The sequence below is a fragment of the Engystomops pustulosus genome, chromosome 9, assembly GCF_040894005.1.
Source record: "Engystomops pustulosus chromosome 9, aEngPut4.maternal, whole genome shotgun sequence".
NCBI classification, from domain to species: Eukaryota; Metazoa; Chordata; class Amphibia; order Anura; family Leptodactylidae; genus Engystomops; species Engystomops pustulosus.
In genome coordinates, this window is record NC_092419.1 from 107,901,462 (window position 1) to 107,916,649 (window position 15,188).

Genomic DNA, 15,188 nt, shown 5'->3' on the forward strand with positions numbered 1-15,188 from the left:
CTAGGGATTTCTCTTAGCCCCTGTGCACACTGACGTATGCCCACATGGCTACGGCCAGAAGGGCATACGTCAGCCCTCCCCTCTCCATAACGATGCACAGCCAGTAACACGGGGAAAGATCAGATCTTTTCTATCTTTTCCCCGTGTGTGGCACCATATCGCTCCGTGCGGCCTTTGCCATCTATGGGGTACGTATGTATGGCTGCAAGCTTGTGGCTGTACATACGTCTCCTATATGTTCGTGTGCATGGCGCCTTGGACAAGGAATGTAAAACATCAACTCCTGGTTCCTTTATTCCAGAACATAAACACAGCAAAGGTAACGGTCCAATCTGTCCAGGTCCAAGGTGGCTGGTTGGATTATGTCTGGCAGAGGATGCTCACAGCATAGTTTCTGTAGCTGGAGGCTGGAGAGGTTAGGAGCTGCTTCAGCAGTGGTCCTAGGCAGGATCTGTTCGGGATCAGAGCTGCAGGCCATGTGTATGGACAGCAATCACAGACATGTCTGCATCTCATCTCAGGAAAGAACTAACCTCAATCTCTCTAGAACTTTTCAGCTACAAGGGGTTTTATGCATTTCCCTTAGGGTTGGAGCGTTCCAAGCATCCAACCAGGGACCTTGTTACAAAAGGATTCACATTAATCAACCATTCCTTCACAGGCAGGTGTTATGCAGCTGCAATACCAGTTATAGACAGTAGGTGGTGATCAGGCTCTATGGACATATACACTATAATAGAAGTGTTATGTGATGGCTGCGTTGGCCGGGCCATTACAGATGGTACTCCATTATCTAAGCCATTCCTTTACTAGAATTGGATTAAGAGAATCTTTCTGACTTTTATAAATGCCTCAATAGTTAAATCTGGCAGAACACTAGACCTACGTTTGCTTTCCTTGCCCAATCTTCTGTGTTTGTATCATGCACTGAATTTCCTTTACAAGTTGGGTGAATGCACAAATGTGTGCAGCAAGTCTGAGCGTGCAACAAGACGCGTGTTGGGTTATTTTTGGAACTCCCATAGAAGTGAATGTACAGCAGCGCTGCCGAACTTGTCCCCTCCAAAGCCCCCCATCAATCAGACATCCCCAGGATAGGCCGTGATCTTCTTTCTCTGCCTCCATTACAGATGCTGCACCTGTATAAGAGACGTCTTGTTTTCAGCTTTTACATAACTACTGCATCCCTGTCTCTTCAGAAGTTGTATATTTATGTTAAAACTCATTAAGTTCTTAAGACTTCTTCCTACAATAGGATTTATTTGACCGACTCAAATTTCTAATTCCATAACATCATGTGAAAGACTGCAGGAACTTGGCTGACGGGTTTGGACCTGCATGTTGCCCTTGGCAAGTAAGGAAGTCTTAAGGCAGCAGACTGTTTCCTTTCTGGGTGATAAATCTGTTTGTGTGACCCTATTGGGGTGATCTGCCTCGGGATGGGGTCATACTAATGGTATTCTGCTTACATCCTGCAATCCTTTATATAAATAGTGGATATAAATGTATGTAAATACTGACACTGAAATGTATATGGGGATGATTATAAATCCAGCACGGATTAATCTTACTCCACAATCCTTTGTGTCTTTGTCCTACAGTACAGCTGGGTGGGGCGCTGGTTCCAGCCCAGGAAAGGGACCCTGGGAGCTTTGGATCTTGGAGGAGCCTCCACACAAATAACTTTTGAAACGTCAGAAAATATTGAAAATTCGGAGAATGAAATGAACCTGCGTCTGTATGGCCAGAACTATCGGGTGTACACACACAGCTTCTTATGCTATGGGCGAGACCAGGTCCTCAGGAGGGTCCGGTCCAGAGTCATTAAGGTAATAAGACACATTCAATCCACCATAGAAGCCGATATCTGTATAAAATGTCACATTAATTGTCACCATTTACATTACAAGCAGAAGCAGAGCTAATGTGGGAAAGACTGGGCCCCAACCCAGGAATACCTACGGTATAGTACCACCTACATTGCTGCATACAGGGGGACGCAGATGTCCTGGAAACCTTGTAAGAGGCTTGTGTCTGTCAAGATACATGATGGTAGAACAGGAAGCGTAATGTGGTGTTTTTTTTTTGTTTTGTTTTTTTTAAGAGCTATATCCTATGTTCCATCTACATGGTACAATCCCAGCACAGGTTACACAAATGACTTATAACATGCACTGCAACTTTACACTTGTAAGAACAGGGAATTTAAACAAATTGTGCTTACGTTCAACTATGAGGGAGTATAAGGACTAGTAAATCTAGAATGACCATAGGCACAAGGTATGATGTGCACTGTCTAATAAGCGTAATATACAGGCGCCATCTAGTGGCAAATTTCTGTAAATACACCACATCAAGGAAACACACTTGGGCCTCTTGCTGTACAAACTGCAGCTACAGCTCAGTCATGGCACGGTGATGTGCGGAGTGGTAAATTATAGAGCAGATCCTCTATATAATGATATATGTACAGCCGGTATAACCTGGGGATCTCCTGTGTATAATGATATATGTACAGCCGCTATAACCTGGGGATCTCCTGTATATAATGATATATGTACAGCCGGTATAACCTGGGGATCTCCTGTATATAATGATATATGTACAGCCGGTATAACCTGGGGATCTCCTGTATATAATGATATATGTACAGCTGGTATAACCTGGGGATCTCCTGTATATAATGATATATGTACAGCTGGTATAACCTGGGGATCTCCTGTATATAATGATATATGTACAGCCGGTATAACCTGGGGATCTCCTGTATATAATGATATATGTACAGCTGGTATAACCTGGGGATCTCCTGTATATAATGATATATGTACAGCCGGTATAACCTGGGGATCTCCTGTATATAATGATATATGTACAGGCGGTATAACCTGGGGATCTCCTGTATATAATGATATATGTACAGCCGGTATAACCTGGGGATCTCCTGTATATAATGATATATGTACAGCCGGTATAACCTGGGGATCTCCTGTATATAATGATATATGTACAGCTGGTATAACCTGGGGATCTCCTGTGTATAATGATATATGTACAGCCGGTATAACCTGGGGATCTCCTGTATATAATGATATATGTACATCTGGTATAACCTGGGGGTCTCCTGTATATAATGATATATGTACAGCCGGTATAACCTGGGGATCTCCTGTATATACTGATATATGTACAGCGGGTATAACCTGGGGATCTCCTGTATATAATGATATATGTACAGGCGGTATAACCTGGGGATCTCCTGTATATAATGATATATGTACAGCCGGTATAACCTGGGGATCTCCTGTATATAATGATATATTTACAGCCGGTATAACCTGGGGATCTCCTGTATATAATATATATGTACAGCTGGTATAACCTGGGGATCTCCTGCATATAATGATATATGTACAGCCGGTATAACCTGGGGATCTCCTGTATATAATGATATACGTACAGCTGCTATAACCTGGGGATCTCCTGTATATAATGATATATGTACAGCTGGTATAACCTGGGGATCTCCTGTATATAATGATATATGTACAGCTGGTATAACCTGGGGATCTCCTGTATACAATGATATATGTACAGCCGGTATAACCTGGGGATCTCCTGTATATAATGATATATGTACAGCCGGTATAACCTGGGGATCTCCTGTATATAATGATATACGTACAGCTGCTATAACCTGGGCATCGTCTGTATATAACGACACATGTACAGCCGGTATACATTATAAATCTTGTATATAGTGATAGGGATCATGCTGGTATAACCTGGGCTTCTGCTTGTCTATTTGTTACTATATAGTTGTGTGACATCACCAGTTTAATCATTTCTATCTTACAGGAACAAGGTTACGCGGCTGAAGTTCAGAACCCATGCTGGCCCAAGAATTTCAATAAGACCCTAACATTTGGGGATGTGTATGAGAGTCCGTGCACAGCGACTGAAAAGCCTCCTAACTATAACCCTACAAGCACCTTTGTGATGAGCGGCAGCGGGAATGGCGACCAGTGTCGGAGTATTGTAGACGGCATCTTCCAGTTCTCTGACTGCTCATACACCTCTTGCTCATTTGATAAAATCTTCCAACCCAAAGTATCTGGGAAATTCATAGTAAGTTATATAGGTTCTTAAAATCTGTATTTTTTTTCAAATGTGATTTTAAGGAATTGGCATTTACTAGAATAAAAATATGCCTCCGAAGCTCGCCATATGGTTTATACTCGTCCCACGTGCAATGAATAAGCAGCGAGCGCCAGAGTTGCCTGCTGCAGTCATGGAAACGCACGGGCTACATTCTCTGTATGTAGAGTGATACAGTATATGGTAAATTTCGCCAGTTCTTTCTGTGAACTCGGTTCTCAGTGCAGTAATCGTTCTTGTCTTCTTTCAGGGTTTTGCAGCTTTCTTTTACACGGTAGACTTCATAAGAACTGTGATGAAGATGCCGGTTGCGTCACTAGACGATCTGCGGGCAGCGACGGATGCCATCTGCTCCTCCAGTTATGAAGATGTGAGTCATTGTAGAGGCGCTGAATATCCTGATATACAAGTCTTATGAATTGTAACTGCAGCAATCGTCTGCTCTGATAATGCTCTGGGGTTTAGATCTAACATTCCAAATTTTGGAGGCTGTATCACACACGTGGTTGGCTTACAGTGACCTAACGGCACGGTATCCTGTGATTTAGATCATTTAGCTCATCACCCGCTACCACATATGGTTTACATAATTCGTAGATTAGTGATACATTTGTTTTCTTGTTGATTCCTTGCAGCTTTCCAGCAAAGTTGAACAATCCATGCGAAAACATCTGAGCGGTTACTGCACCACTGCCAACTTCATCTACCTGCTGACCAGCAAAGGGTACAAGTTTGACAACACAACCTTCCCCGATATCACTTTCCAGAAGAAGGTGGGTGTTCTCATAGGCTGCCACAGTCCTCCACTCCCCGTATCATTACATAGTTTACTGTCACAATGTAAGATGCTGTCATTATGTAACTATTGATTGATGACCTTTGGCCACATTCCAAGCAAGATGCAGCTGGAAATATCTGATGTTGAGGCTGTATTGGTCAATGGGCTTATGGCTGCAGTGGGTTCTGGTTCTGCAAATCTAGAATCCGCATGTTCTGTATAGGAAGGTTGCAGAATTCAATTCTTTCAATGCAAAGTTTGAGCTTTGGTCCTCTGCTGCAGCAAAGGTGAGGCCTAAAAACAGAGCAGAAACTGGTTCTGTCGGACAAATGGGTTGAAATAGCTGTGGAATTTCAACTCTTTTGTCCGAGGCCTGAAGGGGATGAATGCCAGGAGCCTGCAGAAGAGGAAACCTAAAAGGGACTTGTTAGATTCCCAAAGATCAGACATTTATCCCTGAACATTACTCTGGGGAAAACACCCTTAACCCTTACAGGACGCAGCTTTTTTTTTTTTCCGTTTGTTTTTTGCTCCCATCATTCCAAAAACAATAACTTCTTTTTATTCTTAGGTTTTCAGAGATGTGTTAGGGCTTGTTATCTGCGGGACAAATTGTACTTTCTAGTGGCGTCAATTAAAGGGGTTATCCGGGTGTTAAAAAATACTGCGGGCCGGGCTGGGGTGGGCTAGTTAAACATAATAAACATCTACTTTCCTCGTCTGGCGCTGCCAATGTCCCATACCGCAGTCCGTGTCCTCTGTGCGCCGGTTTTTATACAACGCTGAGAGATGTGGCCGGCTCCTCCCATCCGTCCCTATCGCCGGCCGGAAGCTTCCTGTGCGCGGCTTCTGTGCCCCTGTAAACAAACAGGGGTACAGATCGAAGGAACCTCGGTGCAAGACATCGGCGGCACCGGAGGAGGTAAGTACATGTTTATTATGTTTAACTAGCCCACCCCAGCCTGGCCCTTAGTCATTTTTAACAGCCGGATAACCCCTTTAACCATGGGGCTCATAGCAGAAAATAGTAGATGGCGGCGCATGGGCACACATATACTCTTTTACTTCCACAGTGGATCTTTGCGGTTCTGTGAACCTTCCATACACAATCCATTGTATTTAAGGGGAGATTCTCCTGTTTAATATGACACTTAGATTGTGTTTCTAGGTGCCATGATGCTATAAGCGTGCTTTCTGCATGGGGTATGTGAAAATATATGTATGTGACTTGTATAGATGTATGGCAATGGTGGAGAGGTTGGTAAATATTATTAATGGGTCTATTTTGACTTTGAAAACCTGCTTGAAGATCTGCCTCGTGTAAAGCTTCTGTTTATATGCAAGTCTCATACAATTGATTGTTTGTACTTGCCTTTTCCTAGGCTGGTGACACCTCTATTGGCTGGGCTCTTGGATACATGCTGAACCTGACCAACATGATCCCTGCAGAACAACCTTCCCTGCTGAAGGCCACAAACTTCAGCTCCTGGGCCACCCTCGTCTTCCTCTTTGTGGTCATTATTCTTGTGGCTCTGATTCTTTTCTTCGGTGCCTTTAGGTCAAATAAACAACAACAACAAACTATATAATATGAATCAACAACGTATGAGTCAAGTCTTACTAGCTTCCTCTGCCCAAAGGAGGGGATTGCACGGCTAATCTAGCCCCCCACTCCCGCTATAATTGTAGTGGGGTTTGTGACATTTTCATATATGGCTGCTGAAGCCGGGCATGAAGTATGACAATGTTTCTGACGTCCCCACTGCACCAACATGGAAGATCCCCCTTAAACTCTTACTTTAAAGAAGCAAAGCTTTTTTGTTTTGTTTTTTTTTTTAGGTTTTTTTTTTCAGGTCTCACTTTTTACTCTGCTGAATGTGAAATTTCTTGCGTATCAAACCATTATACCCTGTAATGTATGTACATAAAAACCAATACACGTTGCTGCCAATGGCAACAGATCAAATGCTTGCATATAATTTCCAATATTTACTTGCAACATGAAAGGAAGAATCTGCAGATTTTTTTTTGTTTGCAATTTTCTGTATGGCTGTGTCCAGGGGAAGGCTGATATTTCCACCCACATGTAAGGTTATACATTTACTATTTACTTTGGATTTTGGGATCACCTACAAATCCATTGTTGTGATCTGTAATTCAATCACCTTTTTTCAGGCAAATATTCACTTAAAATGGTAATAAATAACCAGGGCTGGGCACCAGCATAGGAAAGTTTTCTTCCTCTTGTTTTGGTGCTTAGGAGGGATCTATAAAGCTGCATGGACCCAAATTTAACTAGATGCTTGTAACTCACAATAAGTAAGCACTTCCATATCCCTATTCAACCCACCCCTATATATTTTCAGGTCCTGGTTGCATGGTATAGATGTACTTCACCCCATTTTTGGGCAATGCTGATCGGATTCCAATTTCCTAGTCTGTTTAGATTCCTATTATTGTTGCTCTTTTACAGTTTTTCATCTTAAGTTGGCCAGATTTATGCCGATAAGGCCTGGCATGTTAACAGATTCTGACAATCATAGGCTTTCAAGCCAGATGGTATGCAGATGACTAGTCTGCAGCCCGTGTTGGTGCTCTATGTATATATGTATGCCAGGGAATATATACGATGCCATGAGACTTGGTGAGGTTTTATCAAGTTAACTGTGAAATCTCTTATCCACATATCAACTGAATGTATACACAATACATGTAATATGACGGCACTATATAGTTCTATATACACAGAAGATGATTGTAGTTTTTATAAAAATATGCAGCGAGATCACTCCTGAACAACACTGCCACCTACAGTAATAATGAAGAATTACACGCCTTCCTGATGTGTTTTGAATGAAGCAACCCTGTAACATAATGTCGCCCTCTAATAAGACTGCACACCACACTTACTAATATCTTGGCTGTGGGCATCCTAGCCGATTGGTTGCAGACTATGGCTTTTATTTCAGGTTTTCTACCAAAACTCTATAATGTTCATGAGATTGGTATGAGCAGTGTTATGATTACTGGTTGTAAATGACTTGCATTAAAGTCCATAAAACTCTGAATCTTATTACTTTGCAATTATTTAAAGTTTAACTTAAACTTAAAAAAAATTGGAGAAATTAGAGTTCTGCAGATTTCTTGTTTAAAGTCGACCTGCCATCAGGAATGTCATTTTTGGTAGGTTGAAGAGAGGCCTGGCAAAAATATCACGGGTTATAGGGGAAAAACATTGATTTAATTAGTAAAGGTTGGACTTGCATCTTTTTTCTACCTTATATACTATGAACATTTCCAATAGCCTATGGTATCCTGATTTTTAAAAATGGCTTTGTCAGGATTCTGAATAATTGCATTGGTTTACTTGCCATCACTACTCCTCATACACTATTCCTCCTCTTAACCACCCCCCAGCCCATTTCCTTACCTGCTCAATGCACATTATAGGAAGTGGGGAGCGAGCTGTACAAGTGTGGATGAGACTGGCACAGGCTACAGCCAGGTAATGTGAATGTAATTTATATAAAGTACTGAAATGATTTAGAACGCTGACAAAGGCATTTTTAAAATCTGCATAGCAGAGGCTATGGGAACCTGTCACCAGCTTAAAATGACATTCCTGGTGACGGGTTTGTTTTAACCCCTTAATGTTGTGTCCTGAAAAGGCTTTAATAACCGTGGCATTTATAGCAAATTTTCGTACGTGGCCATTTAAGGGCCAGAATTTTTTTTTTCTCTTGCACGCTTCCTTAAGATTTTTTCATGACACATCGGGCCAGTTAAAACGTAATAAAAGTTTAAAGATTTTCTTTTGTTTTATTTGGGGATGGAAGTGGGGGCAAGGGGGGGGGGGAGGGAAGGGTTTTTTTTTTTTTTTTGTAATTTATAGTATGTTTTTATCTTGAAACTCTAAATGAACATTATTAATAAATTCCCTATTTTGTTTTGGTCATGTAGATATATAATATGTATAGTCTCGGACTATGGTGATGTTTTTTTTGTAATGTAGCAGGGTTTTTTTTAAAATTATATTTGGAGATATGAATGTATTTATGAATATTTATTAATATTTTTTGTGAGCGTTTTTATTTTATATGTCCCCTATTGGGTCATAAATGACCCATGGGGGGGGGGATTTTTTAATTCCGTTTTTTTAAATTAATTTTCACTTTGTTTTTCATTTACAAGACTTCCCCTTTAACTAGGGCATCTAATTAATTCTAATTCTACGCCAGGTGCGACCTGTCTACCAGGATTTTTAGGAGGTCGGAGTCTCCTGATACATCCGGTGGGTGGGGCATCATTTTATGTTGGCGCACTTAGAGAAATATTATCATGTCTGACGAAGAAAACTAGTATCTTCGAAAGCACCAACCTATGGCTTTCTGTCAGCTATGACAACTTACCGCTTTGGCCTTCATCAGGGCAACCTGCTGCAAGAGGGTTTCAAGTACTTTAGTACGTCACAAAAGATCTTTATCTGGGCGAGGGGGAGACTCAGCAGATCTTACAGTATGTGTTATAGGTGAGATATAGTAGAGCTGAGTATGTCATGGGTAATATGCATCTCAGGGATTTAATCTCTGATTTGTCTTTTTGTCAGATGCCTTGTGTCAAATATTAGTGAATGTTCAGAAGCTGAATGAAAGTGTATATAACCCTGGACCCTGTTAATCTAAGCACATTGTCCACTCACAGCATCTCACAGCACTAGATAGATCATAATGGGGCTCATGTACAAAGGGTCGCAGAACGCACTTTCATTGTGCGCCTTTTTCGGGGATTACACGGCTTGGACAGATATTTAACAAGTGTCTGCGCTGGGATTTTTGTGCACGCAATCGTTTTTTTGGCACAGCTGTGCTCAGGGCTGGATTAAGGGTGGTGGGGGCCCCTGGGCGCAAACTGGTGGGGGCCCTTCCAACATTGTTTTTGGAGGTATATAGCCAGCCAGCCTCCCTGTAGTATATAGCCAGCCAGCCTCCCTGTAGTATATAGCCAGCCAGCCCCCCCGTAGTATATAGCCAGCTAGCCCCCCTGTAGTATACAGCCTGCCAGCCCCCCTGTAGTATACAGCCTGCCAGCCCCCCTGTAGTATACAACCTGCCAGCCCCCCTGTAGTATACAACCTGCCAGCCCCCCTGTAGTATACAGCCTGCCAGCCCCCCTGTAGTATACAGCCTGCCAGCCCCCCTGTAGTATATAGCCTGCCAGCCCCCCTGTAGTATATAGCCTGCCAGCCCCCTATAGTATGTAGCCTGCCAGCCCCCTGTAGTATACAGCCGCCAGTCCCCCCTCTTACTGACACAGCTGTCCTCCTAGACCCCTATGTGCGTTGCGGGCGGCCACGGGCCACTGTGCATTGCACACAGAGACACAGAGCTGAGCTAAGTCGCTGACTGTCGGAAACTGGTGGGGGCCCCTTAAAAAGTGAAAGTGGTGGGGGCCCCGGGGCTCGAGCCCCATGAGCCCCTCCCTTAATCCGGCCCTGGCTGTGCTGCTTCCATGCGACACAATTTAGAGGGCAGGCTGTCGGATGATCCGACTTATTCGGACTGAGCGCAGGAATTAACTTTCAAATTGGGTCGCAAGCACGAGCACTTCCATGCACCACAAAAAAGATGTTGAACTCTGTCGGACCTGAGCGGGGAAGCAACACATGCAGGATATGGGGTGCGGACCTGAGCGGGGAAGCAACACATGCAGGATATGGGGTGCACGATCTTGGTGAATCGTGGCACAGTGCATTATACACGGACTATGCACTTTCTGTGAACTCCAGCGGACGGGTGAGTAAATGTGCCCCAATGTTTCTGCTCAGGGAGTCTCCGCTTACACTCTGGAATCTTGCTAAAACAGCAATAAAACTGTGTAAAATTGTAGAGTTAAGGGTTAAAGATTATCTTTATTGTGTGACCATCAGTAGGGGATTAAAACTTGAACATTTTCTTTCACAGGTAAATCCCCTTAAAAGCAAGGCACTGGGTGTGTTTAATTTTGGCCAAACCACCTCGCACTTGCGTTTTTGGATGCTTTTAAAAACGTAACAAAACGGCAGGTGGAAAACCACAGTAAGGCTGCAGTCACGCGCATCGTTGTTGGTCATTAGCTTTTGCATGTTTACCATGCATTTGTCTGGTTTGCATGTGGTTTTCTTCATTTCTGGAAGTGCAAGCAGCTGTATTAACATTTTCACTGATAGCGTGCGCTTCCCTGGAAACGCATATGCGATTGGGCTGCGGCCCACCTCTTGTGCGCTAGCGCTGAGTTATGCGGCCTATTGGTGAACGCGACCAATGCCCTATTCACCCGTCTATCACAGGTACGTGCCGGCTGCATTTATTACAGACCACACAAAATCTTATTCATGTGCAATCCTATTTCTCAAAAATAGTTCTTCTTGAATCTGGCGCCCCCTGCACTGCCCCGATTAAGTGCACCAACTTTTTTTTGCTGCACCTTTAACATGGGGCGTGAAACACAATTTTGTTGGACACTGTGTGAAAATGTGTTGCAAGGTCCGAATGTGCACAGGTTTGGCCCTTTTAGTGCAGTATAGTGCAGCTGCGACAGATGTGACACTTCTTATATACCTGTGCAAGCGTTTTCACTGAAAAGAACGTGCAAAGTCAGACAGGAAACTGGGGCTAAGGCTTTAATAAATCTGGGCCATTGGGTTGGGTTTTTTTTTTAATCTCTGGGCTGTTTTAAAAGACAGCCAGCATGGATCTTAAAATCTGTAAAGAATTCAAGCACAAGATATATTGAAAGAATTCAGAGTATATAGTCCCTATCCACAGGATATGGCATAAATGTGTGTTTGCAGGCAGACCTCGGACCGATCGCATTTGCGTTTCCGCCAGCCCGTCTCCTGTATACAGCCAGTCCCCCAAGTATATAGCATGTCAGTCTCCTGTATATAACCATCCAGCACCTCCAATATATAGCGAGACAGTCTCCCCAGTATATAACCAGACCCCCTATATATAGCCAGCCCCCCTGTATACAACCAGCCTGCCTTCCCCTGTATAAAGCATGCCCATCAAACAATAAACCATGTACTCACCTTTCCGGCACTCCCCTATAGCTTCGCTACTTGAAGCAGTCTGAACAGTGGTGACAGCTCCGCGCACGCCGGCGTTTGCCGACGTCATACCCTGTGCAACACCGGCGGGTACGGAGCTGTCACCGCCAGCCGGACTGATTCAACAGAGCTATAGGGGAGCATCGGAGAGGTGAGTACATGGTTTATTATTTTTTTCAACCGGCCCTGCACCAGTCCCAGACTAGTCGGCCAACCAGGATTTCTCACCAGTCCGCCCCTGTCTCCACCATATTCTGTAGCTCTTTACATATCCTAGGGAACATATACTGATAAAATACTACATTACAGAGGATAAACAGTCATAGAATGTTAGCAAATCCAGCAGAACCTGATGGCCCAGACTATTCTGGAAGTGATGAGGGCAGACAATGCATTATACACGAACAATGCACTTTCAGTGAAATTTCGGACTTTTACTTTCTTCGGGTAAGTAAATGAGCCCCATAATCTCTAGGTGGCGCTGCATTACTCCCAGCATTGTCAGTAACATCCTAGAACATTTTTTTTTTTAAATAAAATGACATAATGAAATAATTTAGCTTCTGGCTTCATCAGAATTAGTATGCAGCGTCTGGGCAGACCTGGGTTTGGCCTATATTGCCCCAGATTTCAGCTGGTTATGAGAATGAGGTCATATTGCCACAGAAGACAGGTACTTAAAATTTCATGTGAATGTGCAGAAAAGGTTTCATGTTTACTCTGGAAATGAAATACAGAGGAGATGGAGCAACATTTATGTGATAAACTATTCATTTATTGTTCGGCACGGGAGCCTGGTGACCTCACTGCACACCCCAATTACTAAATTACTGAATTATTTACAGATCGAGAGCTGCCACTAGAGGGCATCATGCGTCAACCCAGAAATCACTTGTATAATCACAAAGAGACTGTGATCGCCCATCAGGAAAATGATAGAGATGGCGACGCTGTTCCTAATGAAGATATGAATTAACTTTTCAATTTAATCATTGGGCCACACAAGAAGAGGAGATCATAGGACTGAAACCAATGCTCTAGGCTAGAGATGGTGCTCAAAGTCCAACCCAAAACCCACTTTTTTATCACAAAGTGCCAACACGAGAATTTAAACAATAAATTATTGCTTCCTTTTGATCAACAACTTTCAATCCTATCTGCTTCCTACAAAAACACAGTTGAAAGAAGGAGGGAATATTTGGACTATCATTGTAGCTGCTCCCCAGTGTCCCTCCCACAGGGAGAATTGTGGGGACAGCAGGAGGATCTCAAAAGATAATTCAGCCCTGTCCACACATGCTCAGAAGGGGATTATAATATAGGTATCTTAAATGGTAGCCCAGGGTAACCAAAAGCACCCACCAAATTTTATACTGATAAGGACCTTCATCCGTGAAATCCTCGTCCATCTTTTCATGCTCTCAATATACATGCACACAAGGATCCAGAGATATTCACTTTTAAAGTGACAATTTCGAAAGCGATTGTCATTTTAACAGTAAATATTTCTGACTCCCCGGAACCTAGAAACACAATCCTAGATTCATATTTAAAAGGAGATGCACCCTTTAGATAAAAAGAAACCGTGAGGCTGTGTTCTCATGTTTCTTGTAATAAAACGTATATATAGTCCGGCCGAGCCCCTCCCTGTTCCATGTGGATTGTGTTTTGAAAAATGATCCAGACATGTGAACATAGCCTCAGTTTCTAAGTTATAGCCCTCCAAAGTGTCCCCCTACCTCTAGCTTCTTAGCCAATAATTAAATTATTTTCTGTTTGGGGCACATTTTTTGCCATCAAAGTCAATTTTTATGCATTTTTTACAAAATTTTCCACTTTGAATCAAAACTGCATAACATACCTATGTCTACAAACAATTTTGAAAATGGGGAAAGTGTCTGCTTTCAGGAAATACCGGTACAGGCGGTCCCCTACTTAAGAACACCCGACTTACAGACGACCCCTAGTTACAAATGGACCTCTAGATGTTGGTAATGTACTGTTCTTTAGCCCTAGGCTACAATAAACAGCTGTAACAGTTATCAATGGTGTCTGCAATGAAGCTTTATTGTTAATCCTGGTTCTTATGACAATCCAACATTTTTAAAATCTAATTGTCACAGAGACCAAAAAAAATTTCTCTGGGGTTGCAATTATAAAAGATACAGTTCCGACTTACATACAAATTCAACTTAAGAACAAACCTACAGAACCTATCTTGTACGTAAACCGGGGACTGCCTGTATATGGTTTGTTGGGGTTAAGTATAAGGTAATTCTTTAAGCTGCAATTTTGGTTTTATTTGTACATTTCAAAATGAAAACAATTGCTCTGGCCAATAATGTGACAACATTTCCAGAAACGCCTAGTAGGTGTAGAAAGAGTCGAGGGCACTGTTTTGATCTGATTATTTCTACATCAAAGCTTACTCAGAATTTAGTACCTCTTTAGTTTTTGTGGTACCTACTAGAACCAGATAGACTAGGAATCAGGCAACCAGAACTGTACTATAACATCATGTGTCCAAGCTGCCAAGCTCCGATTATCTGTGGAAAACAAACCACATAATTATGGTATCATGCAGTCAAAAAAGCTGGCATCTACCTCTTTATACTCAATATGTAACTGTGGTAAGGTAGCATTTCATAGCTTACTACAACTCTTTTACCAAACTATATTCACACTATTAATTTTCACATATGGACCACTAATCAAATGGTTCTACCTCTTCTGTCAACTGTGACTACACTTCTTTGTTTAACATCCACCCCCAACCCTACATACCAAGCCACCTGAGTGCATATATGTGTAAATGAATGAAATAAATAAAACACAAAACACTGCTGCAGCGCTGCTTGTGTGGTTGTCCTTTGACGCACAGTTTGAGTACAGCTCCCTGCTGAGGCCTGTGACTGAGGGAACAGTGACCTACCCCTAAACAGCACATAGAGAACAATAGATAAATTATAAGGGTTTTGTCTCGAGTTAACCAATTCAGGAGCCAATTTATCTGAATTAGATGAATCAAACCCGTGTGTGCCGCGCATAAGTAGCCCATTAAGAGTCACAAGGGATGTTCAGGTGATGAGGGGACAAGTGCTTATTATATTATCCTGGGTTCATATCTGGGTAACCTTCACTTCTGCAGCTCTGACCCTGCCATTG

At 42.6% G+C, this 15,188-nt stretch overlaps 1 protein-coding gene and 1 long non-coding RNA gene across 2 annotated transcripts in view; one reads left to right on the forward strand and one right to left on the reverse strand.

The window, feature by feature from the left end:
• The window catches only part of LOC140077881 (uncharacterized), a 65,265-nt gene extending 58,873 nt beyond the window's left edge, over positions 1-6,392 (reverse strand). Inside the window, exon 1 of the long non-coding RNA XR_011849847.1 lies at positions 6,309-6,392. This is a non-coding gene — a long non-coding RNA (uncharacterized lncRNA). The remainder of the gene's footprint in view (positions 1-6,308) is intronic.
• ENTPD2 (ectonucleoside triphosphate diphosphohydrolase 2) overlaps positions 1-8,004 on the forward strand; it is a 50,671-nt gene extending 42,667 nt beyond the window's left edge. Inside the window, exons 5-9 of the mRNA XM_072125459.1 lie at positions 1,602-1,829; positions 3,859-4,128; positions 4,409-4,528; positions 4,794-4,931; positions 6,319-8,004. Coding sequence (XP_071981560.1) covers positions 1,602-1,829; positions 3,859-4,128; positions 4,409-4,528; positions 4,794-4,931; positions 6,319-6,525 — 963 coding nt within the window. The 3' untranslated portion in view covers positions 6,526-8,004. The remainder of the gene's footprint in view (positions 1-1,601; positions 1,830-3,858; positions 4,129-4,408; positions 4,529-4,793; positions 4,932-6,318) is intronic.
• Positions 8,005-15,188: the final 7,184 nt, after the last annotated feature.